This window comes from Kogia breviceps, chromosome 8 (assembly GCF_026419965.1).
Source record: "Kogia breviceps isolate mKogBre1 chromosome 8, mKogBre1 haplotype 1, whole genome shotgun sequence".
Classification (NCBI taxonomy): domain Eukaryota; kingdom Metazoa; phylum Chordata; class Mammalia; order Artiodactyla; family Physeteridae; genus Kogia; species Kogia breviceps.
Genome location: NC_081317.1, coordinates 13,494,381 through 13,518,952, shown reverse-complemented (window position 1 = coordinate 13,518,952; position 24,572 = coordinate 13,494,381). Strand labels below are relative to the sequence as shown.

Genomic DNA, 24,572 nt, shown 5'->3' with positions numbered 1-24,572 from the left:
TAAAGACTTGAAGGAAGTAGGATAGTCAGTCATGATGATACCTCAGGAAGAGGGAGTAGTCAATGCAAAGGCCCTGAGGTGGAAGCATGGCCGGCATGTTCGAGGAACAGCACGAAGGCCAGTGGGGCTCGAGTGGAGTGAAAGAGAGTAGGAGGGGATGTAGTTGGAGAGGTGAGGTAGGGCTAGACCATGTAGGGCCAGTAAGAAGTTTGGTTTTTACCCTGGGTAAGATGGGAAGCTCCTGAATGGTTTTGAGGGACGTGACCTAACATGTTTTAACAGAGTCCCTCTGGCTGCTGTGTTGAGTATAGACTGAAAAGGGGCAAGGGCTGAAGCTGAAAGACCAGAGGGGGCTAGTGTCATAATCCAGGTATGAGATGAGAATGGCTTGGGCCAGGGTGGTGGGTTGGGGTTGGTGAGAAATAGTCAAGTTCAGGATATATTTCGGAGGTGCAGCCAAAAGGATTTGCTAGAGCAGATGTGGCTTGTAAGAGAAAGAGGGCAGTGAAGGATGACTAGGCTTTTCAGCCTGAGCAACTAGACAGAATTTCCACTAAGGTTGTTATTCTTTAGTTAATTAACTATATGAAAATGCTAGTCAAGACTTTCTACTTACCAAGTGCTAGCACTTCCACCCTTCCACATGCTGTAAGAATAGTCAGTATTCCTGAAGGACATGATGCTCACCATCCCTAAGAGGCACCAGGGAAAGAACACAGTGCTTCAGTGACCCCCATTTCTCCTCAGAGAGTGCTTTATTAGCTAGCCCCTGGGAACATGAAACTTCCTTTGGTGCCGGGCAGCAAGCACATGCTCTGTGGCCAACACTGAACTTCTCAAAGGAAGTATAGGAATCGCTTGAATTGGTAATTATCAAGTAGAACATTCTGAGCTCATTCAAGAAGGAAGTACTCTGTAGAGTTTGGAATGCAGGTGTCTTGTATCTCATCCAGGCGTTTTAGTAAGTTAAGCCAAAGCGCTCCAGCAAACAGTATTTATTTGTGTAAGAGTCCACCTCATGATTTTTTTTTTTGGCTGAAATGCTTTTACAAATAAGCTTTTGTATAATTCATAACTTAAACATTAGTTTAATCAAACTATTAGTTTAAAAATCACAAGATTTTAATATATAATATGTGAAATAGTTTCTTTTCTTACCTTCTTTTAATTTTTTCTTCAAGTTCTGTTTTTGAGTTAATGAGTTAGCAGAAAAAATGTTCCAATTATTTCCTGCTTCCAGGTAGTGATAAACATAGAATACTGGGACAGTGCTCATCAGTTCTGCCTCTGCATTCCCTTTGGGGAGGTGGGTAAGGATATCAATGCCTTCCTGACTCAGAACTGCAGACATGACCTCACCTATAAGCAGTCCTGAAACAAACAAACAAGCATACAAACAAAAATCATAGTAGGTACAATCAATTTCTGTCAACTTCTGAGTAACAGTATATTTTAAATGGAGATAAAAGCAACCATCCCTATCCTTTCCTTTTTACCTAAGCAACTGAATTACTTCTCAGAACTGGGGAGAGGAAAAAAATGTGATTAGAAGATGTATTTAAAAGAAACACTAAAAGCAGGCTTAAAAATACCACTGCAATATGGGGATAAGATGGTGTAATACAGTGGGCAGATTACAGCATAGAGGACACGGCAAATAAGTTGCCATTCAACCTGAAAGCTTTAGACATTATAAACTCTATGAATCAATGGCATCCACAAAGCAAAGCAAAGAGTCTGAACTGTGAACACTCTGTGGGTGCTATGAAAGCTCTGTCTATAACTCATTGTGAGACCCTGGGAAAAACACTTTCTTATATATCTAACTACAGAGTTGGACATGATTAAAAAGGTCTTTTCCAGTACTAACATTCTGTGATTCCAAGGTTTTATCTAAGATAAAATGTAGTCAGGACACTCTATTATTTTGATGATGCATCATTGAATTTTTAATGGCTGGAGACCAGGGATAAAACCTGCTAAAGACACTTCTACAAATGTACTGGCACTCTAGAAGAGCAGAGCTGCTTTCTTGGGGCCATTTGCAGGTCATAAAGCCTTCTCTGGAACAGGACTGGCCACTAGGATAATAGAAAGTCCTTTAAATCTGGATGCAGCTGCACTCTCGTTTTAGAGAGGTCTTTGGGCCAATGACAGCCCCCACCCTCCATCATGGGAGCAAGCATCTCCATTCAAATCAGGCCACTGCAAGAAGAGGGTTGGAAGAGTGGTTAGGGATTTGAAGGTGGGAGTAGGAAGAGGGTACTCCCAGAGGTCCCCTATTGTATATGCAACTGAGTAGAGAAGAGGGGAAATAGGATCATCATGAGAATATTTGATTTTTGTTTGAAACACAAAGGGAAATAAGAAATAAAAATGGCACTTGCTAATTTACCTTTTACACTCACAATCCTTTTGATTTTTGTTTTGGGGACCAAATCCAATGGTAACCTGTATGGGAACTCCTTTCGTCTACTAATGACACCTGAAATTTAAAAGAAAATTATTAGATTTACACAGAGTTCTTGAGGGAAGACTATTTGTAGATTATTTATAGTATACCTACTTTCAGGGAATTAAAAAAAATAGACTCTTTTATAAGAACAATATTAAAATTTAAAAGGGAATTTTAAAATAATCAAGGATTTTTTTTATCAAACCCTATGCTTATATAATTTTATTAAATAAAGCATTAAAGTTGACTGTAAGCTTCCTGGTCATTACACGATAGGAAATAAATAGGTTATATAAATCTTATTCATCAGTAAAAGGGAGCATGCTGTTTTGTCCAAAGACAGAAAATTATTCCCGGAACTGAAATCTAAAAATAACTAACAAGTAATTCCTTAGTCAAGGAAATGTGAAGCTTAGCTCCATTGGGAAGCATGCCCTGAAATCCCTTCTACCTTCTCCTCTCCATCTAACTTAGACACTTCTTCTTTCTGCACAGTAACAGTTTAAGCATGCTGTATCGGAGCATTTTCTACTGTAATCATTGGTTTATTTCATGAAAATGATAGTACTTATCATTCTACTGATAGAATACCAAGCACACTGCTAAGCTCTTTGAATGCATTGTTACACCGGATCCTCACAACAACCCTATGCACTGTGTCCACTATTATTATTTTAATTTTATAGGTGAGAAAACGGAGGCTTAGAAAGCAAATTGCTCAAGGTCCCAGAGCTAATACAGATGAAGCTGCATGGGAACTCAGGAAGCTTTACTGCAGAACCCATAGTAGCCACCACAAAGAGACTCCTCCTCCCATTGTCCTGCTAAGGAAGCTCTCTGAGGGCAGGAACCATTTTTATTGAATGCTGTAGTCCCAAGCACTTAGTCCCTGGCACGTGGTAGATGCTAAAAAAAAAACAACTAGTGACATTTTGCAATTGCATGGCCAAACCACATGGCTTTGCAGAAGAGACAGGAATGTTCCTCTTCTTTCCTCATCAACCTTTGATAAATGCTGAGGATATAATATTAAAATAAAACTCAGTGAAGACATTTGAGAGCTTTGCAATGTGGATGAAAGAGTACCGAGTTCAGAAAGCACTTACTCTGGATGTGACACTGGGCAAGACACAATCTTTCTATGCTTTGGTTTGCTCATCAGTTAAATAGAGGTAATGGTATTTTCCTCAAAGGGTTTTTGTGAAGATAAAAATAATGTACACAAAGCATGGCAAACAGTTTGTGCTCAATATATGGTACTTAAGACAGTAAGTTGTTTGAGAGTATCTAAATTTGATCCTCCACCATTTTTTTCCATTGATACCTGCCCTTGGCTATTTCATTTCTCATTATCAACTCTTCTACTAGATGGAAAATGTACAGGAAAAAAAAGCTAAGACTAAGAGAAATCAATTTTACACCTTGTCAGAGATCATAAGAAAGACCCATCAAGGCATCACTTATAAAGGTAGATGCCAGAGAGATTAAAACATTTAAAAGTTAAATCTTTAAAACCAACAGGATAAAATATGCAATAATGTCTTTGTGAACTAAGATATACAACCATAAAATGAAATTATAATGAATTTGACTATATCAGAATAAAAGATTACTGTTCAAAACCCACTAAGGTTTACGACTGCTCAAAGAAGTATATGAGAGACAAAATCAACAAGAAATAGACAAGAAAACCCAAGTGGAAAATAGAAAAAAGTGCAAAAGATAGGAATAGACAATTCACAGAATGGAAGTCCAAATGGCCAGCAAGTATATGAAGAAATGTTTAGAAATCACTGTAATCAGAAGAATCCAAATTAAAACAATAATGAGATGTCACTTTATACCCCTCAAAAATGGCACATTTTAGAGAGGCTAGTAACACCAAGTGTTGGTGAGGAGGTGGAATGAGGAGAATCCTTATGCAGTGCTGGTGGAGGTATAAACAGTACAGCCATTCTGAAGAGCAATGTGACAGAAGTAAACGATATTCAGTATATGTATGCCCTTTGACCCAGCAGTTCAACTCCAAGAAACAGAGTCTAGATAAATTCTCATACAGATTCATAAAGGGAGATGAATAAGGATGTCCGTTGCAGCATTGTTGATGGTAGTGGGGAAGCTGTCACTAGGGGATGGGTAAGTAAAATTGTGGTGGAATTGGAACTGAGCAGAACCTGCAGGGCCCCCAAGTACAAAAATGAGCAGTGAATGATGAGGACAATAGTCACAGGCTGAGTGTCTGATGCACATTCCTGAGTTGTTTTACAGATACTGTAACTGCCACCAGAGGAAAAAAGCTAACTGCATGAGGACCAGACTGTAGCCATGACATTAGCTGCTCCATCTTGAGCAGTACTGAATCTATGGCTAGCACAATTCCAAGAACTGGCCTCCAGAGAATGGGATTAACATTATTGCTCATAATAAACTATATCTTTGTGGGCATCAAAATAATTGTATCTTGCTCTGCCCATATATGTAAGCAGGCAACTAAAACTGTCAGCCAAGATGCTACAGACCCATGTTGACATTTTCCACTCTGACAATATGGTGCCCTATGTCAGCATGAAGAAAGTTACAGAAGATGGAGCTTCACCCCTGATCCCATAGAAATGGAATGATGTTTGACAGTGGGGAATTTTGAAAGCAGCTCTTTTGCCCCTTTCCTGTTTGCCCATTTCTGTCCCCCTCTAACCTGAAAAGAACTTAATTATAGGAATGAGATCACTAGGCAGTTTCACTTAACTCCTAACTTATGCTCTCCTGAATGCACACCATGCAAAGAATCAAAGAACTTGTTGATTCTTTTCCTAGATAAAAAGAAGCAAAAATGAAGAACTAAGCAGTTAAAGAATGACTAGCTCTACAGGGAACTCTGCTCAATATTCTTTAATAACCTAAATGGGAAAAGAATTTGAAAAAAAATAGATGCATGTATACATATAAATGAATCACTTTGCTGAACACCTGAAACTAACACAACATTGTTAATCAACTATACTCCAATATAAAATAAATTTTTTTTTAAAAAAGGGCTTACCTGGTGGCGCAGTAGTTAAGAATCTGCCTGCCAATGCAGGGGACACGGATTCGATCCCTGGTCCGGGAAGACCCACATGCCACGGAGCAGCTAAGCCCGTGTGCCACAAGTACTGAGCCTGCGCTCTAGAGCCCATGCTCCACAACAAGAGAAGCCACTGCAATGAGAGGCCCGCACAACACAACCAAGAGTAGCCCCTGCTCACCGCATCTAGAGAAAGCCCACCACACAGCAACAAAGACCCAATGCAGCCAAAAATAAATAAAGAAAGAAAGAATGACTAGCTCTCTACCCCCAACAGCGCCTTTAGAAATCCTGCAGGCAAATCACTCTTCAGATAACATCTGAAGAGTCAGCCAGTCTGCACACAATGGAGACTGATGCAGAATTCAACCTCCTGCCTAGATGATTTACTAAGATTCTTCCCCTTTCTCCTTTAAAAACTGTAATGCCTGAGCAGAAACTTTGGAGTTGGTCTTGGGATGCGAGTCTACCTTCTCCCCAGATTGCCGGCTTCTCTGATTAAAGTATCTTTCCTTTCTATTGACATTTGCCTCTCAAATTATTGCCTTTTGTGTGGCAAGCAGCCGAACCTGAGTTTGGTAACAGAATATACTCTAAAATACTGTGTAGAAGCAGCGAATTAAATGCATGTATAGCAATAGAAATATTTGTTTAAAACAGAGTATTGTGTTTAAAAACTTAAGAACTAGAACAGGACCTATAGCACAATACCTTTTATATGTTAAAAAAACCATACACACACAAAACAACCTTTCCTCCATACTCTAAGACATATTTCAAGCATATTAGATTGGGGGCATTTGAAGGAAGGGAAATGGGAGTGGAGGTCAGGCATGAGGAGAGAAAATAAAACATGAGAGGGGCCTGCCCAAACCAATGATGATGCTGTGCTGGGAACTGAGGTGGGTGAGGAGCTGAACTCTCTGCATCTGAGATTTGAGAAGAATTGTGGGAGAGAGATTGTCAGGCAGAGAAAGCAGGAACCAAAGGCTAGGGCTAGTCTTGTGTATTCAGTTTCTGTGTTTAGTCTCTTTTTAAACTGATGTCACAAAATTTTAATTACTATTACTTTACAATTTGTTCTGATACCTCATTCTCCCTCACTGATATTTTTCTCAGATTTCCTCTAACATTATTGTCTGTTTACTTTTCCAAATAAGTTTTTTAGCCTTAAAAAAAAAAAACTCTGTAAAGTATCATAGCTGTATAGCAATTCCAATATACACAGATTGGAAGTATTTAATAAAATCTCTGAAATAAACTGGACAGAATTGGTTGTCATCTTTACCCTATTTAGCACTCTGGAAAGTAACAAAGCTGCCTAAATCTAAGTTGTCGAAAATGATAGGGAAAAAAGTCATATGACAAGATTGGAAAGAGGCATAGATTCTTTTTTTTAACCAAGATTTTGATGGAGAGATGTATTCCCCAATAAAAGATCATTGCCATCTTGTGGGCCTGATGTTCACACCTGGGTTGGGTAAGACAGGGCTGTTTTGGAAAGCTGTTTGCAATAATGTCAGTATAGCAGACATAAGGGGGAAGAGAAAGAGAAGACAAAGGAAGCAGTGGCTCTGAGGTGTGATGTGACTGCATGAGGCCAAAACCTCAGAATTTGTCACATATCTCCCCATATATCCTTCACAGGATGGGAGGAGGTCTGTGTGAAGATAAAATTAGAGAAAAAAGTTTGCATGAAGTCATCCTTATTCAGTTTATGGGACTCAGCTGATTAGAAATGTAAATATTAATTCTTTGCTTTCCTAGAGGAAATAGCACTCTGAGTATAGTGGTCTTGATTTGTAAGGAAACTTTTTTTTCCCATTGCAGTATCACTGAAAGAAAAGAAGAATGATACAATGCAACAATAGGGTAAATTTCAACCATTTAATAAGAACTACAGTAGTCTGTCTTTTTTTGGTGAAAAGAATTGTTAACTGAAAACATTCTAAATTTCATAAATACATAGGTATTTAGGCCTTGATGAAGTGCTCAAATGTTTGCATAATTCTAACTTTAAGAAGATTCAAAAAATAAAGGAAGATTCAGAATATCTCAACTGGAGGAAAAGCAAGGAAGCAGGAACTATGAGAAACGGCTTTGTTAAGTAATTTATTAGCATTATTGTGTTTTCAAATAATGCATGTTAGATAAGAATATAAATGAATTTTTCTTAGGTGTTCTTTGGACTGATGGTTCTATAAGAAAATATCATAACTTATTATTGTGATGGATAGAATGGTAAAATGACTAATATATAAGGGAAGTCATGCAATGATTACGATTTCAATGCTTTGTATTTAAAACTAATGGGGTTACTCTGGGAATTCCCTGGCAGTCCAGTGGTTAGGGCTTGGTACTTTCACTGCCTGGGTTCGATCCCTGGTGGGGAAATAAGATCCCGAAAACCATGCCATGCGGCAAAACAAACAAACAAAAACCTAATGGGATTATTTTTCTTTGTTCTAAACCCATCCAGATTGTAACACATGCTATCATAAATGGCAGTGAACGGGCTTCCCTACTGGCACAGTGGTCGAGAGCCCGCCTACCAGTGCAGGGCACACGGGTTCGTGCCCCGGTTCGGGAAGATCCTGCATGCCGCAGAGCGGCTGGGTCCGTGAGTTGTGGCCGCTGGGCCTGCGCGTCCGGAGCCTGTGCTCCATGGCAGGAGGGGCCGCAGCGGTGAGAGGCCCGCGTACCGCAAAAAAATAAAAAAATGGCAGTGAACTAAGAAGTGGATACTTCTGATTCTAGACAATTAACATTTTTAAAAATAGTGTCTCAGGTTACACATCTCTCTGGGGCAAAAGACAACATATAAAATACAAACTCATTTTGCCTACCGTAGATACCCTTTGGGTCCAGAGTCGTGCCAGCATAACTTTCCCTTCTGACACCTTCCGGCTAAAATAAAGGCAAAAATCATTCAGTTAAGAACATAATTAAATTTATATGACCTGAATGCTTGAATCAACTTGACTACTTTTCCAATTAAAAAAATCCTTTTTTTTTGGAGAAGGCAAAGTATGTTTAAATACTTATATGCCTACCTCCAGGAATAAGATTTTCTGGCTATTTGCATGATGATCAGAGCAAACACTTAAATAGAAGTTATTATAAGCCAGGTAATTGATCTAGGTGCTTTGTATGTATTAGCTCATTTAACCTCAAAAATACTCTGTGGAGTAGTGCTGCCATGTGACATACAAGGAAACTGACACCCAGATAGATCAAGAAACTTATCCATGTCACACTGCTAGGAAGTAGTGGAGCCAGGATTCAAACTCAGGCAGTGTGGCTCCAGAATCTGTGCATGGAACCACCATGCAAAGATGTATAGAAAATAGAATGTGCCGTGCACAAAATAAGTCAATACATGTTTACTGAAGTGAATTTCATGGCTGAAAACAGAACTCAGAGAATGAAGACCTGGGAAGACCCAGTTCTGTCATTAACATTCTTGCCAAGAATCTTAATCTTAAAAAGATAACATGAAAACACTCAACAGACTGTGTGGGTAAACAGTACTTAAGAAATGATAGTTTTCTTCCTTTTTTGGCCTGTTTACTCATTTACAAAATGGAAAACTTTCTAGATTATAAATTCTAAACTATAAATGCATGGATCCTATCTTATTTATTGCTGTAGCTCCAGTACTTAGCATAATGTCTGGCACAGATTTCAAAACATTTTCTGAATGTATTGGGGGAAAAAAATACTCCAGAAAACTATAGACCAAAATGTTAAAATTGGGTATCTCTGGTTGTAGGGGTTTTTGGTGGTTTTAATTTTCTTTTCTGTGGTTTTTCAGTATTCCATGCTTTCTACAATGAGCAAGTATCATTATTTTATTTAAACTTTAAAAACATAATTTCAGACTTAAAGAAAAGTTATAAGAATAGTTCAAAAATATCTGAGATAACCTCCACCCAGATTCCCCCAATGTTAACATTTTGTTATGTTTCTGTTATCATTTTCTCTCTGTGTCTCTTTCTGAATCACTTAAGCATGAGTTGCTGATAACTTTTTTTTTCAGAAAGAAAAAAGTGTTTTTGAAAGAATTTTTAAAAAGCATATTTTCTTACCACCACTCGTAATGTTTTTATTAAGATTTCGTTTCCAACAGAAGTCTCCAGTGAGAAGCTGATGTTGTGGAGGCCTATTTCCAGAGGAAGCACGCTGAAGGTCACCAAGTGGCTAGAGGAGCCCTCTATTCTCTGGGGCAGACATTTGGAGGAACTTTTCCCCTGAGGGTCAATGTCTGGGCTTCCCGATGAACAGATTCCCTCCACAGGAGACATTTTAACACAGAACTGAAATATCACCAGTGAACAATTATTTCAAAACATTTTATGATAAGGAAAGCATGCCCTGATTACATTCATCTGGACAAAAACTCTCCCCTGGTACTCGTTAAATAAGCCCTTAGATTCCAAGGCTGTAGAGAAAGCTCATTTCAGATTTTCTAAAACACACAAACCAGTTGCCATAGAGCTTAGCAATGTGGCAGGATGTCTAGAAAGCTCAGCACTGGCTCAGAAACATCTAACCTTCCTTAGACCGTTACCTACTAAATCGGGTACAACACTACTGAAGTTCCTTGTTCATGTTGTCATGATAGCATTTGTTACACTGTCTCTTTACATGTTTATATTTTAGGCAGTGGGGGCCCAGGCTCAGGCGCTCTGTGTGTCTTATTCATCTTTGTCTCTTATAGCTCAGCCTTTGGTATTCAATAAATGGTTTTATGAAAGACTGGAAACTCCATCTCTTGGCATTTAAGGTCCTGCCTAACATGCCCCCGACCAACTTTTCCAATCTTACCTCTTATTAACTTCCCACTTGTACCCCATTATACAGCCAGACTCTGGCTCCGGAAAGACCTAGGTTCGAATCTTGGCTCTGCCACTTCCTGTGTGACAAGAGCACATTGCATGATCCTCCATTTCTTCATCTTTGTAATGGGGATAATAATGATACCTACTGACTTCTGGCTCAAACAGTGAATATTTTTCATCTCCTCTCCAAAATCTAGTGAACTGACAGAACTATACCCAAAATAATAAATCTGTAAGATCTAGAATAAATCAAGCAGGTAAACAAGGAAGAGGAACAACATTCAACAACTAATCTTGAGGAATTTCTCAAAAATGGCAAACTATCTTCTTGGGAAATACAACAAGTAGGGTGGGTGAGGCAGGAGTTAAAGAAGACTTTTGGGTCACCTGAGGCCAATGATTCCCCCTGGAGAGCTGGGGTAGGATAGGTAAGGATAGATGTAGAAGAGTGATTTGATCAAATTCAACATGAATTCATCATAAAAACTCTTAGTAAATTGAGAAAGCAACTTTTGAAACTGATATCAAACATCAAAAAAAAAAAAACCAACCCAAAACTCTGGCAGTGGTTCTGCTTTCAGAAATAGCCAAGTAGCTCCTACTTGGATAATTCTTCTGCAAATAATAACTATAAGCCCTAGACAAAATACGTATTTAAAAAAAACAAAAACTACCTGAAGGCACCAGAGATTGGAAGAGAAAGTGACACTCAGAAGAAAGGAGGGCCACTGTGTGAGGAGGGTCCTATTTTTTTACAGTTTTAACCTGAGCGCAGTTACCATTAGTTCCTTAAGGAGTAGCTAAACCTCCAGTAGAACCTGCCATCTTATTGGCTTAAAGAACCAGGGGACTGGGCTTCCCTGGTGGCGCAGTGGTTGCGAGTTCGCCTGCCGATGCGGGGGACGTGGATTCGTGCCCGGTCGCGGAGCGGCTGGGCCCGTGAGCCATGGCCGCTGAGCCTGCACGTCCGGAGCCTGTGCTCAGCGACAGGAGAGGCCACAGCAGTGAGAGGCCCGCGTACCGCAAAAAAAAAAAAAAAAAAAAAAAAAGAACCAGAGGACAGAGTATGGCACAGCCACCACAGCGGAAAAGTGAAGGACCTCCAGGTTCAGCGTATAAACTTTGCTCATACCTGGTCAACCCTTGAACTACACACAACACAGACTCTAAGCATCCCAGCTAAGGCTAAAGGAACTGAACTGAGATTTCAAAGTTTGAGACTGATTCAGCCAACTGCCTGCTAAAACACACAAACCAAGATGAAAGCTCTTCAGAGGATCGTGATAGAATCCAGAGTCTCTATAACATTTCATTAAGAAAGTCCAAGGGTCAATGCAAAGTTACTAGATGTAAAGAAACAGGAAAGTGTGATCTGTACTCAAGAGGAAAGGTAATTAATTGGTAATTACCCTGAGATATCTCAGATGTTCTTGTTTCTTGTTTTGATATGATGAATACTGCACTGATAATTTAAAAATTAAATAAAATATGGCAGTACCATGAGATGTGTGACATTTAAAACACTGTCTAATTATAATTATGTCATTGCACTCTGTGGTGCTCTGAGCAGTAGTGCAATGCAATGAAAGCACTACATACGGTCTATGTCACAACTACTCAACTCTGCCATGGATAATACCCTACACAATGGGTGTGGCTTTAAACTTTATTTATGGACACTGAAATTTGAATTTCATATAATTTTCATGTGCCATGAAATATTCTTCTTCTACTTTTCCCCCTCAACTTTTTAGAAATGTGAAAAACATTCTTATCTTATAGACCATAAGAGAAGAGGGAGCAGGCCAGTTTTGGCCCATGAGCTATAGATTGCTGACCCCTGATCTAGTACATAAAGCAAAAGAATGAAGAGATGTAAAAAATTCAATATTGTAGACAAGTCAGTTTCCCTTACAGTAATTTATAAATTCAGGATAATACCTATCAAAACCTGAATACATTTTTAACTAGATCAGCAAGCAATTATTTGACACTTAGAGTCTTATAATTATAAAACTTAAAAATAATTCAATTTCAGTGTATGTACATGTTTTTGTTGCATCAAAGTATGAGAGAGTAATCGATAGAAAACATTCAAGTGTAAAATATATAACACTAGGAGAGTGGAATGGAAATATGAGTTCACAGATAAAAGGAATGGTATATAATCTGTTGTTAACAAGAGTTTATTTGGGTATTTTTAAATGGATTGCTATAGTATTTAGATTCTACTGTATACCTTTAAAAGTTTGATATAACAGTTTTATTTTTAAAATATCAATACTCAAGTATTCCCGAAGTTATAAATTTGCATATTTTTTAAAATTTATGATGAAAAATTTTAGATGCCAATTTAAAAATGTGCCAGTGGGGTACTTAGTTTTTCCAAAAAGATTTAGGGAGCTGTAAGCGAAATTTTTGGAGACCACTGAAATACTCATGTCTAAGAATAAAGTTAGAGCTTTAAAAAAAAAAATAGAGTTAGATTTTCAGATTGCATTGAGCTCCTATATAAAATTTTGTGATTGTGATTTTCAAGTGAAATCAGACAGCCTAATGTATAACTCTCTTTAGAAATGTGTTGGCAAAAAGAAGACAAATGGTGGGTCTGGCCATGGCTGGAGTTTTTCACAGAGTGTACCCCAGAGCAAAAGGGGATCAAGGGAGTTGACATGTTTTTTAATCAGTGAGGCTATAATGATGGCGCATGAATTCTAACCTGAACAAGGAGTGAAATAAAGACTTTAGCATAAGAAGGCTAATGAACAATAAAAAGTAATGGAGTCAAAGAGCTGGAGGTTTCAATGATGCTGTAGAAATGTAGCTACAAAGTAACAAGGTTAATGAGTCAGAAGGATAGGTAGGAGGTGGTCAGTTGGTGAGATGTTTGAAATCAAATTTTCGGGGGGGAAGACAAGATCTGCAAAGTGAAGAGTGTGAATGGCTAAAATGGAGGAAAGGAAAGGGTTGTTAGAGGTAAGGAGATCAGGGTGACGAATGAACCAAATGTAAGCTCATCTTGATTATCTTAAGGACTTGTATTCTTCATTGAATTGGAGTTGTATGAATAGTTATCTTAACTCTTCTTCTTTTCTTCTTCCCTTCACTGAGTTGAGTTTGCATGTGTGTGTACGTGATAACTCCATTAATAGAATTCTCAGAAAATCAGGGACATCTTCATTTTTTCAATTATTTGAACATACCATAAATACTTACCAGAATTCCAGACGTTCTATAGTTGTAAACAGTTCCACTCAGTTGGATCTGTTCCCCTCGTACAACAGAATATGGTATATTCATTTCCAGGAAGACATTTTTGAACACCTTTGCCTTGAGAGTATCAGCAACACATATACCTTCAGCCCAAAGTGAAAGCAAAGTTGAAGCATATTAGGGAATTCCCATAATGCCTTATTAGTACTAAAATGTCTCAGATTTGCTTTGCTTCAAGGAAAAAATGAAAGTTAGATGATGTTTTTCTCTGCCCTAATACCCCATGTCCTTGAATTTTCTACTCACTGATTTTTAAAAATTGAGCTATAATTTAAGTATAATATTGTATTAGCTTCAGGTGTACAACATGATTCGATATTTGTATACATAAGTCTAGTTAACATCCACCACCACACATATTACAATTTTTTTTCTTGTGACTTTTAAGATCTATTCTTTATCATTGTTCTTCATTCAGTAATTATTGGTATTAACAGAAAACTTCATTTGTCCAACAAATATTTAATTCTATTTAAGGCGTGAGAATGTTTATTAACTAAAGCACCAAATCTCTTTTTTAGATATTCATTATTGGTTCCGTGTAATGGGCATAAAATTTTGATTGTGGAAACCAAGATTTATAAGAACAAAATATAGCGAGCAAACAAGCCAAGCCTGAAGTTATTTATAAAGTGTCTGCACTAAATCACCACAAAAGGGCACTAGTCCAGGAGAGAAATTACATATTTTTCTCTAACTCTACTGAATCTTCTACTCACTGAGAAAATACAAAGGAAAATGGGGGCTTCACATCAGTATTTATAAAATGATGGCTAATAGAAAAACAAAAGAAGAAACTGATACAATCCACGATGTGGGCACATCTAAGTCTCTTTGTAATACATTAAGAATAGGTTTTAAGGGCTTCCCTGGTGGCGCAGTGGTTGAGAATCCGCCTGCCGATGCAGGAGACACGGGTTCGTGCCCCGGTCCGGGAAGATCCCACATGCTGCGGAGCAACTAAGCCCGTGAGCCATGGCCGCTAGGCCTGCACGTCCGGAGCCTGTGCTCCGCAATGGGAGAGGCCACAACAGTGAGAGGCCCTGGGTAAACTAAAAAGACAATAACAAAAAACTGCATTTTGCCAAATCAAATCATTCCTTAAATGAGTATATAACTTCAGTTTGCTTACCACTATTTGAAATGCCAACACCTTGAATTTCCCAGGTAGTTAGAGAATCAGGTAGCACAAACTGCAACCGGTTTCTGAAAGTTAAAATGTTGATATATTCAAATACAGCAGAACATTGATTAACCCAAACTGACAGCCTGCATTAACAGAATTCTTGCTTCATACTACTTTAGAAGAAAGAAAAAAAATCACAACAAAACAAAATCACATCAGGTATTAAAGAAAAATCAAGCAAGAAAAGTTTATTCAGTAACTCTTATACTCATTCCATGTTTTTAGATATTTCACTTGTATGATGAGAATTCAAAATCAGAAGGATGTCTTTGAAACATTGCAAATTCAAAACATACAATTCAAAGAAAAAAATTATGTTTATTGTGTAGTATGTTCTAAAATAGGGAAGCAAAATACTATTGCATCGTAACACTGCTCATAACGAAGTTGATATAACTAAAAATTTCTGATTCAGATCAAGCTTATACTCATTCAACAAACAGCTACTGTGCACCAACTTTGTGTCAAGCATAGCACTAAATACTGAGTACACAGCACTCATAGATACAGTCCTGCTCTCAAGCAGTTCACGGTCTAGTGGAAGAAATAGTTCAGTATATAAATTGCGATTCACTGTAATAACTGTACCAATAAAACTTTTAAAAAGTTCAGAGGCAGTGTACATTGATTCAACAAATTTATTTTAGTGACTCTAGAAGCCAGACCCTATGCCAGGTCCTGGATATAAAACTAACCTGAATTTAGTCCTTGCCCTGGAAGTATTTGCATTTTAATGTGGAAGACAGTCAGGTAAACAGGACATTATTATATTGTGTGATATGTGCAACAGAGTTCCTTGAGAGGGGCAATACGTCCAGTCCCTGGGTCGGGGACAGTGGTGGAAAGGTCTGCAAGGGGAAATGCTAGCCAAGGGGCAATGTCAGATGAAGTGGACAACACTGTGGAGGAGGAATCAGGCAGGACAAGGGTAGAGGCCAGGAGACCCATTAGAAGTCGGATGTCAGGCCCTGAACTCACTGCCTTGACGGCTCCTTGGAAAGTCTGTGCTTTGAGCCCTACCCCCCAACCCCCTGGCCGACCTGAGGAAGGATGACACTCAGGGAAGGGGCACTGTTTTCAGTGCCTGGTACAGAGTAGGCATTCTATAAACATGTGTTGAATAAAGGATTTTAACAAGAAAAGAACCTTTCTCCCTATGAATCAATGTTTGTTTTGTAGTTACGGATATTTCAGGATGAAAACAGCTGCGTAATGCAGTGTAAAGCATACAGTTGTGCTCGGTAAAGGCTACCTGAAATGGAATGAAGTTGAGTGGAATGGTGCCCTTCTTCCCCAAAAGTTAATCATGACCTGGAACCAATTATTAGAAGAAATCACACGCTAAAAAAAAAGAAGTAAAATCAAATTTGACCCAATGGTGGTATCATCTTAACTCTTAAATAAAATATTGGGAAATGGGTAGTTTCCAGATTTTTGGTCAGAATATTTGCATTTTCCCATATTTTTCAGAGAAATGTCAAAGAAATATAATACCTTTTGGGGACATGATGAACTTCCCATAACCAGCTTTCTGGAAAATAAGTCCTTATTTCTGGTTTGGTTACTGGTAAAAGAGTCTTTATATCTGGGGGGAAAAGTATATTTGATTATGGAAAAACAACATAAATTCTACTTAGAGATGAATTTTAAAATATGGACATTAATCAATAGCTTAAGCATTGTTGGAAAAGTCAATGAAACATTTTGTTTAGTGATTTCAAAATAGAACAATAAAGGCCTTAGGATTTCTCCACTAGTGGCACTGACAAAATGAATAAAGCATAAAAATGTGTTTAATAATTTCTTTTTAAAATTGCTAAATGTTTCATGTTCCGGAAATTATACAAGATACTAATTAGTCTATAAAGTTATTTGCATTTTAAAAATTGCAATAATTGTTTTTATTTTGTAAAATAGGGAGGTTTATATGATTCTCTGCCATACCTCAGAAATTTATTTATATTTTCTTTAATAAAAATGGACAGAATGTCTGCTTCTGTCCAAGATGCACTGATAGGGACTGGAGTTACACCTCTGCCTTAAGAAAACTAGAAAACCAGACACCACAGCTTTCAAATATTAGAGCGTTAAGTGAGCCAGGACAGTGATCCCTGAGAAAAGGGAGACAGATTGGGTGAACCCTAAAATGATCCAGGTTTACTGTCTGGAGGCAGTTTACAGGCTTTAGAGCAGGGAGAGAAACCCATACAGACCCTGGCAGAGTTGCAACACCACCCATGGGAATTTGGGAGGCCAAGCTGTCTAGAACAAGGGACAGAGAGGAGGGAGCTACAGAGGCTGAATTCCAGGCAGCTGATGCCAACCCAGATGATTAGCGTTGAAAAACTGGACCACGAAAAATGGATATGTACTAGATTGTTCATAAAAAATACTGTGTGTAATAAGCAAAAATCTGAAAATAACCTAAATATATCTAACAACCTGGTTTTGGTAAATGGCCACAAGAATTTATTTCTGCAGAAATGTACCCACTCAGAATGATGACATTTAAGACATACTGTTGTAAATTGATACAGCCACTATGGAGAACAGTATGGAGGCTCCTTAAAAAAACTACAAATAGAACTACCATATGACCCAGCAATCCCACTACTGGGCATATACCCTGAGAAAACCATAATTCAAAAAGAGTCATGTACCAAAATGTTCATTGCAGCTCTATTTACAATAGCCAGGACATGGAAGCAACCTAAGTGTCCATGGACAAATGAATGGATAAAGAAGATGTGGCACATATATACAATGGAATATTACTCAGCCATAAAAAGAAATGAAACTGAGTTATTTGTAGTGAGGTGGATGGACCTGGAGTCTGTCATACAGAGTGAAGTAAGTCAGAAGGAGAAAAACAAATACCGTATGCTAACACATATATATGGAATCTAAGAAAAAAATGTCATGAAGAGACTAGGGGTAGGATGGGAATAAAACACAGACCTACTAGAGCATGGACTTGAGGATATGAGGAGGGGGAAGGGTAAGCTGTGACGAAGTGAGAGAGTGGCATGGACATATACACACTACCAGACGTAGGGTGGATAGCTAGTGGGAAGCAGCCTCATGGAACAGGGAGATCAGCTAGGTGGTCTGTGACCACCTAGAGGGGTGTGATAGGGAGGGTGGGAGGGAGGGAGACTCAAGAGGGAAGAGATATGGGAACATATGTATATGTATAACTGATTCACTTTGTTGTAAAGCAGAAACTAACACACCATTGTAAAGCAATTATACGCCAATAAAGATGTTAAAAAATAAAAATAAAAAGACATACTGTTAAGGGCTTCCCTGGTGGCACAGTGATTAAGAATCCGCCTGCCAATGCAGGGGACACGGGTTCGAGCCCTGGTCTGGGAAGATTCCACATGATGCGGAACAACTAAGCCCATGAGCCACAACTGCTGAGCCTGCGCTCTAGGCCTGAGAGCCACAACTACTGCGCCTGCGTGCCACAGCTACTGAAGCCCGTGCGCCTAGAGCCCATGCTCAGCAACAAGAGAAGCTACCACAATGAGAAGCCTGCTCACCACAACAAAAGAATAGCCCTCGCTCACCACAACTAGAGAAAGCCTGTGCACAGCAACAAAGACCCAACGCAGCCAAAAATAAATAAATTTTTTAAAAAAGGAAAAAAGTAACAATAACAACAACAAAAGACATACTGTTAAGCAAAACTATCAAACAAACAGGATCTGTCACTCTGCTTTTGTTTGTTTTGACTGTATATAAATGAATTGAAAGTCCTAAAAGTTCTGAAAACATGTTAATGAGAGTTCTGTAAATTCTGAAAATGTATATTGTGGTTGAAATTGAATTATGTGAGTACATTTAGGGTTATGCTACATTTAGAAATCTCTTGCTATATGTGGTCAGTATAGGTATAAACAGAATTTTTAATGGTTGTAATATCACAGAACCATGGAATTTTAGAACTCAAAGGCATATTAGAGATCACCTGGCTCAAGCTTCTTGCTTTAAAAATGAGGAGACTGAGGCTCAGAGAGGATAAATAATCATTCACGTTTATAGAATGAGTCAGCTTCAAACTCGCCTGGGTCTTGACTACGGACTAGTGCACTCTGCTCTGTACTACATATACCTCTTCTGATTCCCAAAAATGACAACAAAATTTTTTTTCTTAGCAGCATTTGCAAGTTATCTTTTCGACTTCCCATTTTAAATAGAGCATGTAAACCACCTTTTTCGGAAGCATAAAATTACATCAAGTTCCCCATATTTTCCAATAGAAAATGTCAAACTTACGTTGCCTTCCCAATTGGATATTTTTATGAGACTCTTCAGCACGGAACTGGCTTGCGATGGCACAACAGTCCTTGAAAGCTTTGACGCACCTTGGGCCTATCTTAATCCGAGCGGCTCGCTGCTCACAGCTTTCATCATCATTACGAAAGGCTCCATCATAACAACATTTCTTCAGCTTTGCAAATTTGTATTTAGCAGCTGAAATGGTAATAATTCAAGTGACCTTGATTATGCATAGAGTCAAAACACCTCAGGCTTAGAAAGGCTCTTGAGGGATACTGGATTTCTGCTGTCACAGGACCCCAACCCCACAACGGCCATGGCTAGTTGACGGTCCAGGCCCGCTTTGGAACTGCCCTAGGAATGCGAGAATGTGGTCTCATAAGGTAGTCCACTCTGATTTGCACTAAATGGTCAAGGGCTTCCTGCAACTAAGCTGAGTACTGACTTTTGGAACTGGCACATTGGGTTCAGCACCCTTTGAGTAAAATAAGTTAATGATCTGAGAAGCCTGCAAATATCTGAAGATAGTTATCACTATACAAGTATGTTCTTCTTCAAGCTAAATATCCCATTTTTTTCAAACGTTTCTTGTGGTTTGTGGTTTCAAACATTTCTTCACCAGTGGCATCTTTCCTCATCATAAGTGCTTCGATTAATCAGTATCTCTCTTTTCATATCATTAAAACTTAGACTGAAGGTTAGAATTAAAATGACTCATATACAGATGGAAAGTATTATTGTACTACTATAAACATCTTTATTAGTTGAGCTCAGGTCACTGACTCCTGGTTCAATGTTCTTTCTATTGTAACATTGCCAATTATCATATCTCTGTTTAAATAATGCTTAAAAATAATTTCTGTTGGGATTATTTCCCCACCCCCCGCAAATAATCTAAAATACTCTTAACTGTTAAATGTATGCAAGAAGAGATAGACTTCCAGGTATATCTCAAAGTTACTTAAATCATGGATTTTGTTAGAATAAAATGGAAGAATATGATTTTAATTACTAGATGAAGTTTGCAGAGAGGAAATATTTGTGACAAATAAAAGTTAATCTTTTATATTTTAGAGATAGAAATAAGAGACTTATTTCCCTCAGATTAAGGTTATGGCAAATGAACTATTGGATTAATTTGGATTGACCTTTCCAGGGGAGGTGAGCTAGATGTCTGTACATATCTTTCTTTTCACCCATTCTATTTGAATTAGGAGAAATTAGATAATGTTCACTTTTCTCCAGCTTTTGAATGACACGATCATAACCTTCTGGCAATCACATGAAACTTTTAGAGTACCTTCTTCCCCTATCTTCTTTTGCAGCATTCTTTTTGGCCTCAGAATTTCTTTACAAGGTTCATCTGTTTTAAAAAGATAAAGAAAAAGAAGGGGAAAAAGGAGATAAAATCTCAAAAACCACAAAATTCCGTGAAATTATTTAACTTTTAAAAACATTCACATCATTCATTCAACAAATATTGAGAGCCTGCTTTCGACAAGGCACTGCACACTACACATCTCAATGTGACTTGTTTTTAGAGGGGCTCGCAATCCATTGTCACACAGTTCGACTTGTTTGATCTGAATTTGGTTTTGAATCCTGCAACCTTTTTGATCCACTGATTACAAGGAAATATCTAAGCTTTTAGAGTGAGCCATGTTTCTGTTAGGTACAGCATTTTAATTATTTTTGGTGTTTATATTACTACAAATAATAGTATCATGTATAATTATGAACAATTTTAAAACCACAGAAAGAAGATGATTAAGATGTGGTCCTTGCCTTAAAGAGCTCCCAGTGCAGTGACTGAGACAAGGTGTGTAATTAAGTGTAAGAACATACAATGATGCACCTGCTATAAATAGATCTAGTCCTCCCTATCGTATTCCCCCTATTAAAGGAGGAGGCAATGAGCAATTCTATATGGGGAAGAGGCCAAATCAAGGAGATGATTCTTCTTCTAGCTTCTCCAGGCTAATAAAAGGCAAAGCAGTCCTAATAAGGAAAGGCCCAAAGATGTAAAATAGTGCCACCCATAACTAACTTGGTTCTGTATGGCTTAGACATAGGTCATGTAAAGTGAGATGAGAAACAGCTGGGAAGAGCTGGAGAGAGGATCGTGGAAGGCCTTGAGTATTACAGTAAAGAATTTGTACTTTATCTTGAAGGCTAATGAACTATTTTATACAGAGGAGTTACCTAGTTATGTCATTATAAGATCAGTGTGGAGAATATTCTGGAGGAGGGACAAAACTGAGGTCTGGGAGGCAGATCATCCATGCAAATTTCAGTAATCAGTTTGAAGAATAAACAAAAAGTACTGAGCGTTTTACCATTTTCTTGGGAGTTATCTGTGTTTGCGTTGGTGAGGAAGGCGAGTCCAGCCAGGTGGAATACATCTGCACTGTTGCGTCCACCACCTGCCCCGCAGCCCAGGTCACTCTTCTCTAATGTTTGAAATACCTGTCCAGAGGTAGTTAGTTAATTTAATAATTCTTAGGAATTAACTAAAGGCAAAATGGTGAGTCTATTCAGATGTGGAAATCATTCCTCTGCAAAACTAAAGGTACAAGTTGTTACATGGTTCTAACAAATCTGTGAAATGCACAGCTCACTCATTTGTCCAAAAAAGAATAAATGAGTTAATATATGAATAAGTGAATTAATAAACAAGCTAATTTTAAAGTCACTTAAAGAAAAAAGAGCACAATCTCTTGTAGTTTGGGGAAGAGGGCTCTAGGTTCTAAGTGGGTGAGAACTTGTTTGTGGGGGAAGCCTTTTTCCAGTTTTAATTTTGACCCCAAATGTTTTTTCCTTTCTGAATGTTTTTAAGTTAATAGTTTCTCAGTTCTTTCTGCCTCCTTCAAAGAAATTCAAGCCTAGAAAATAGAAGCAGAGCTTAGGGGAGATAAATGGGAACTTAGGGGAAGTGAATCATTTTCAGATTCTTCTGGGCCACAGATTTTAATGAGTAAAAAAAAGGACACAAAACCCCCAAAACCCCCAGTGGTTGCCTATTCATTCTTCTCTGTTGCTGCTACTATAAAGCTCCCTGCTCCCAAATCTCCAAACCCTCCCAATCAACGGCACTTTGCCGATGAATGTAATTGCTATCATGGCATATGTTTTTAAAGTGCTTAATTCCATACTTGGAAAAGTAAAAATGGATAGACCTGGGCTTTAGAGACTAACGTGAGGATGGCTTACCTTCCTAAGAGTCACTGTTTTGAGTAGATTATAGAAAAGCAGGTCTAGTCTTCCCTTAATTCTTCCCCCACGACTTACCCTAGTGGCCACACTTTGTGAAGCACTGCATAGGGCCACCCCAGTAACCGAGGCCATGCACTACTTAACTCTTTCCAGGGGTTTCTTGGCTGTCCTTTGCACCCCATATATAGCACTGTCCACTGCCATTAAAGCCACCCAGGAATCCAACTCAGTTTCCATATTAAGAGATACATGTTGGCCAGGGGAATATGTATCTGTACTTGGAGACAGATGAACCTATAAGGTCATTTGAAAAAGAAAATATCATTTGTATGACACAAAAACTTCACAGATAGCTGCGTTTACAGCCCCTTTATTCAGAAGAAAGTTGGATTGTGACTTACAGTTTGTGGCTTACCTGGAGCTGGTTGCCACACTTTTCTTCAATATTTAACCAGACTGAGTCAGACACTAATTCTGCGGTCTGTTCTCCTGTAACAATGTAATAGACCAGGAGACGAGCTGAAGGAACCATGTTCTGTGTCACTGGAATGTTTATACTTTGATAATCTGAATCTGAAAGTTTATCCCTTGTGCCAAAGTGAACGATTTTGCCCTTGGATAAAATCTAAAAGTAAACAGCAGTAGCAACGGTAATTACAAAAACAAAACATTTGCTTCAGGATGGAGCTTGGAGCTGGAGTAGAAATTACGTTAAAGAAAAAGAAAGTTAACATTGTATGGGCCTACTATGCGCCAGGAACTTTACATTTAATTAACTCTTTTAGTTCCCATAATAACCAGAAGGATAGGAATACTATCTCCATTGTGCAGATAAAGGGACTGAGGTTCAAGAATTAACTAAATGTCATACTGATTTCAGTTCAAAACCACCTAGCTACGAATTCAGAGAGCTAAAATTTGACCTCACATCTGTTTAAAGTCATCACACTGTCATTAACATCTCCTTGTTTAGTTGATTAAAAAATATAGATGAGGAGGTAGAGTACATCTTATTTTTCCCTAATTTCTGGCCTTAAGTTTTTTTTTTTTTTTTTGCGGTATGCGGGCCTCTCACTGTTGTGGCCTCTCCCGTTGCGGGGCACAGGCTCCGGACGCGCAGGCCCAGCAGCCATGGCTCACGGGCTTAGTTGCTCCGCGGCATGTGGGATCTTCCCGGACCAGGGCACGAACCCGTGTCCCCTGCATCGGCAGGCGGATTCTCAACCACTGCGCCACCAGGGAAGCCCTGGCCTTAAGTTTTAAAGCCACAGATTAGGTTCTAAATTGGAGGTGTAAGTTTAAAAAAAAAAAACAACCTAAAAATCATATGAAGCCAAAATGTCCTCAAAGATCCCTTAAATTGTCCTTAGAGAACAAGACCGTATATGTGGTTTTGGTACGTAGTCCCTAAACAGGTCCCCTAATTATTCATCAGTCAGTATGGTCCTCATTTATTTTTTAATTTCTTCTTCAAACTGTTGAAAAAAAATCATCATCACCTGTTTGGCCTTATCATCAGAATAATTAATTCCATTTCCTGGGTAATTGTCAGGAAGCCCTTAACCTTTTTTTTTTTACATTCTTTCCTACCTTTCACTGACAGCCTTGACTGACATCTCCATTTGATTTAAGTGATGTAACAGGGATGTTGCTGGAGCAGGCATGATATGACTCAACCCTTAAGAACAGGATTTGGGTCCCCTCTTTTTTCCAATGAAATGCACATATTTTAAATGGGTCTAGGCATGCAATCTTTGGCCATGAAGTAGAGCAGAGGTAATGTGAGAATTTAATCAGGCTCTCTCTATGGAAGAATCAGGCTGTCTTCGGTGAAAGGCATATAACACAGAGTCAGAGGTTCCCAGGTCTAATCTAATCACAACCTTCCTCTTCCTAGCTGAGTGACTGTAGTGAGTCTTTAACCTCTTTGTCCCTCAGTTTCCTCATCTGTGAAGTAGTCATGAAAATCATGCCCTGTCTCAAAGGCTTTTGAAAAACTGATTATCAAATTAGATGATGTTTTTGAAAGTGCTTTGTAAGAATATATGTAAGGTAGGGCTTCCCTGGTGGCACGGTGGTTGAGAGCCCACCTGCCAATGCAGGGGACACGGGTTCGTGCCCCGGTCCGGGAAGATCCCACATGCCGCGGAGCGGCTGGGCCCGTCAGCCATGGCCGCTGGGCCTGCGCGTCCGGAGCCTGTGCTCTACGACGGGAGAGGCCACAACAGTGAGAGGCCCGTGTACCGCAAAAAAAAA

General features: G+C 38.7%; 1 protein-coding gene across 1 annotated transcript in view; it reads right to left on the bottom strand.

Annotated features, from left to right (window-relative positions):
• C5 (complement C5) overlaps nucleotides 1–24,572 on the bottom strand; it is a 79,783-nt gene that overhangs the window by 29,131 nt on the left and 26,080 nt on the right. Inside the window, exons 13-25 of the mRNA XM_059073185.2 lie at nucleotides 22,732–22,941; nucleotides 22,461–22,610; nucleotides 21,440–21,569; nucleotides 20,404–20,466; nucleotides 19,101–19,298; nucleotides 16,314–16,404; nucleotides 14,766–14,839; nucleotides 13,577–13,716; nucleotides 9,608–9,835; nucleotides 8,366–8,426; nucleotides 2,396–2,485; nucleotides 1,159–1,371; nucleotides 617–692 (exon numbers count right to left, since the gene is read on the bottom strand). Of these exons, the coding sequence (XP_058929168.1) occupies nucleotides 617–692; nucleotides 1,159–1,371; nucleotides 2,396–2,485; nucleotides 8,366–8,426; nucleotides 9,608–9,835; nucleotides 13,577–13,716; nucleotides 14,766–14,839; nucleotides 16,314–16,404; nucleotides 19,101–19,298; nucleotides 20,404–20,466; nucleotides 21,440–21,569; nucleotides 22,461–22,610; nucleotides 22,732–22,941 (1,724 nt within the window). The remainder of the gene's footprint in view (nucleotides 1–616; nucleotides 693–1,158; nucleotides 1,372–2,395; nucleotides 2,486–8,365; nucleotides 8,427–9,607; nucleotides 9,836–13,576; nucleotides 13,717–14,765; nucleotides 14,840–16,313; nucleotides 16,405–19,100; nucleotides 19,299–20,403; nucleotides 20,467–21,439; nucleotides 21,570–22,460; nucleotides 22,611–22,731; nucleotides 22,942–24,572) is intronic.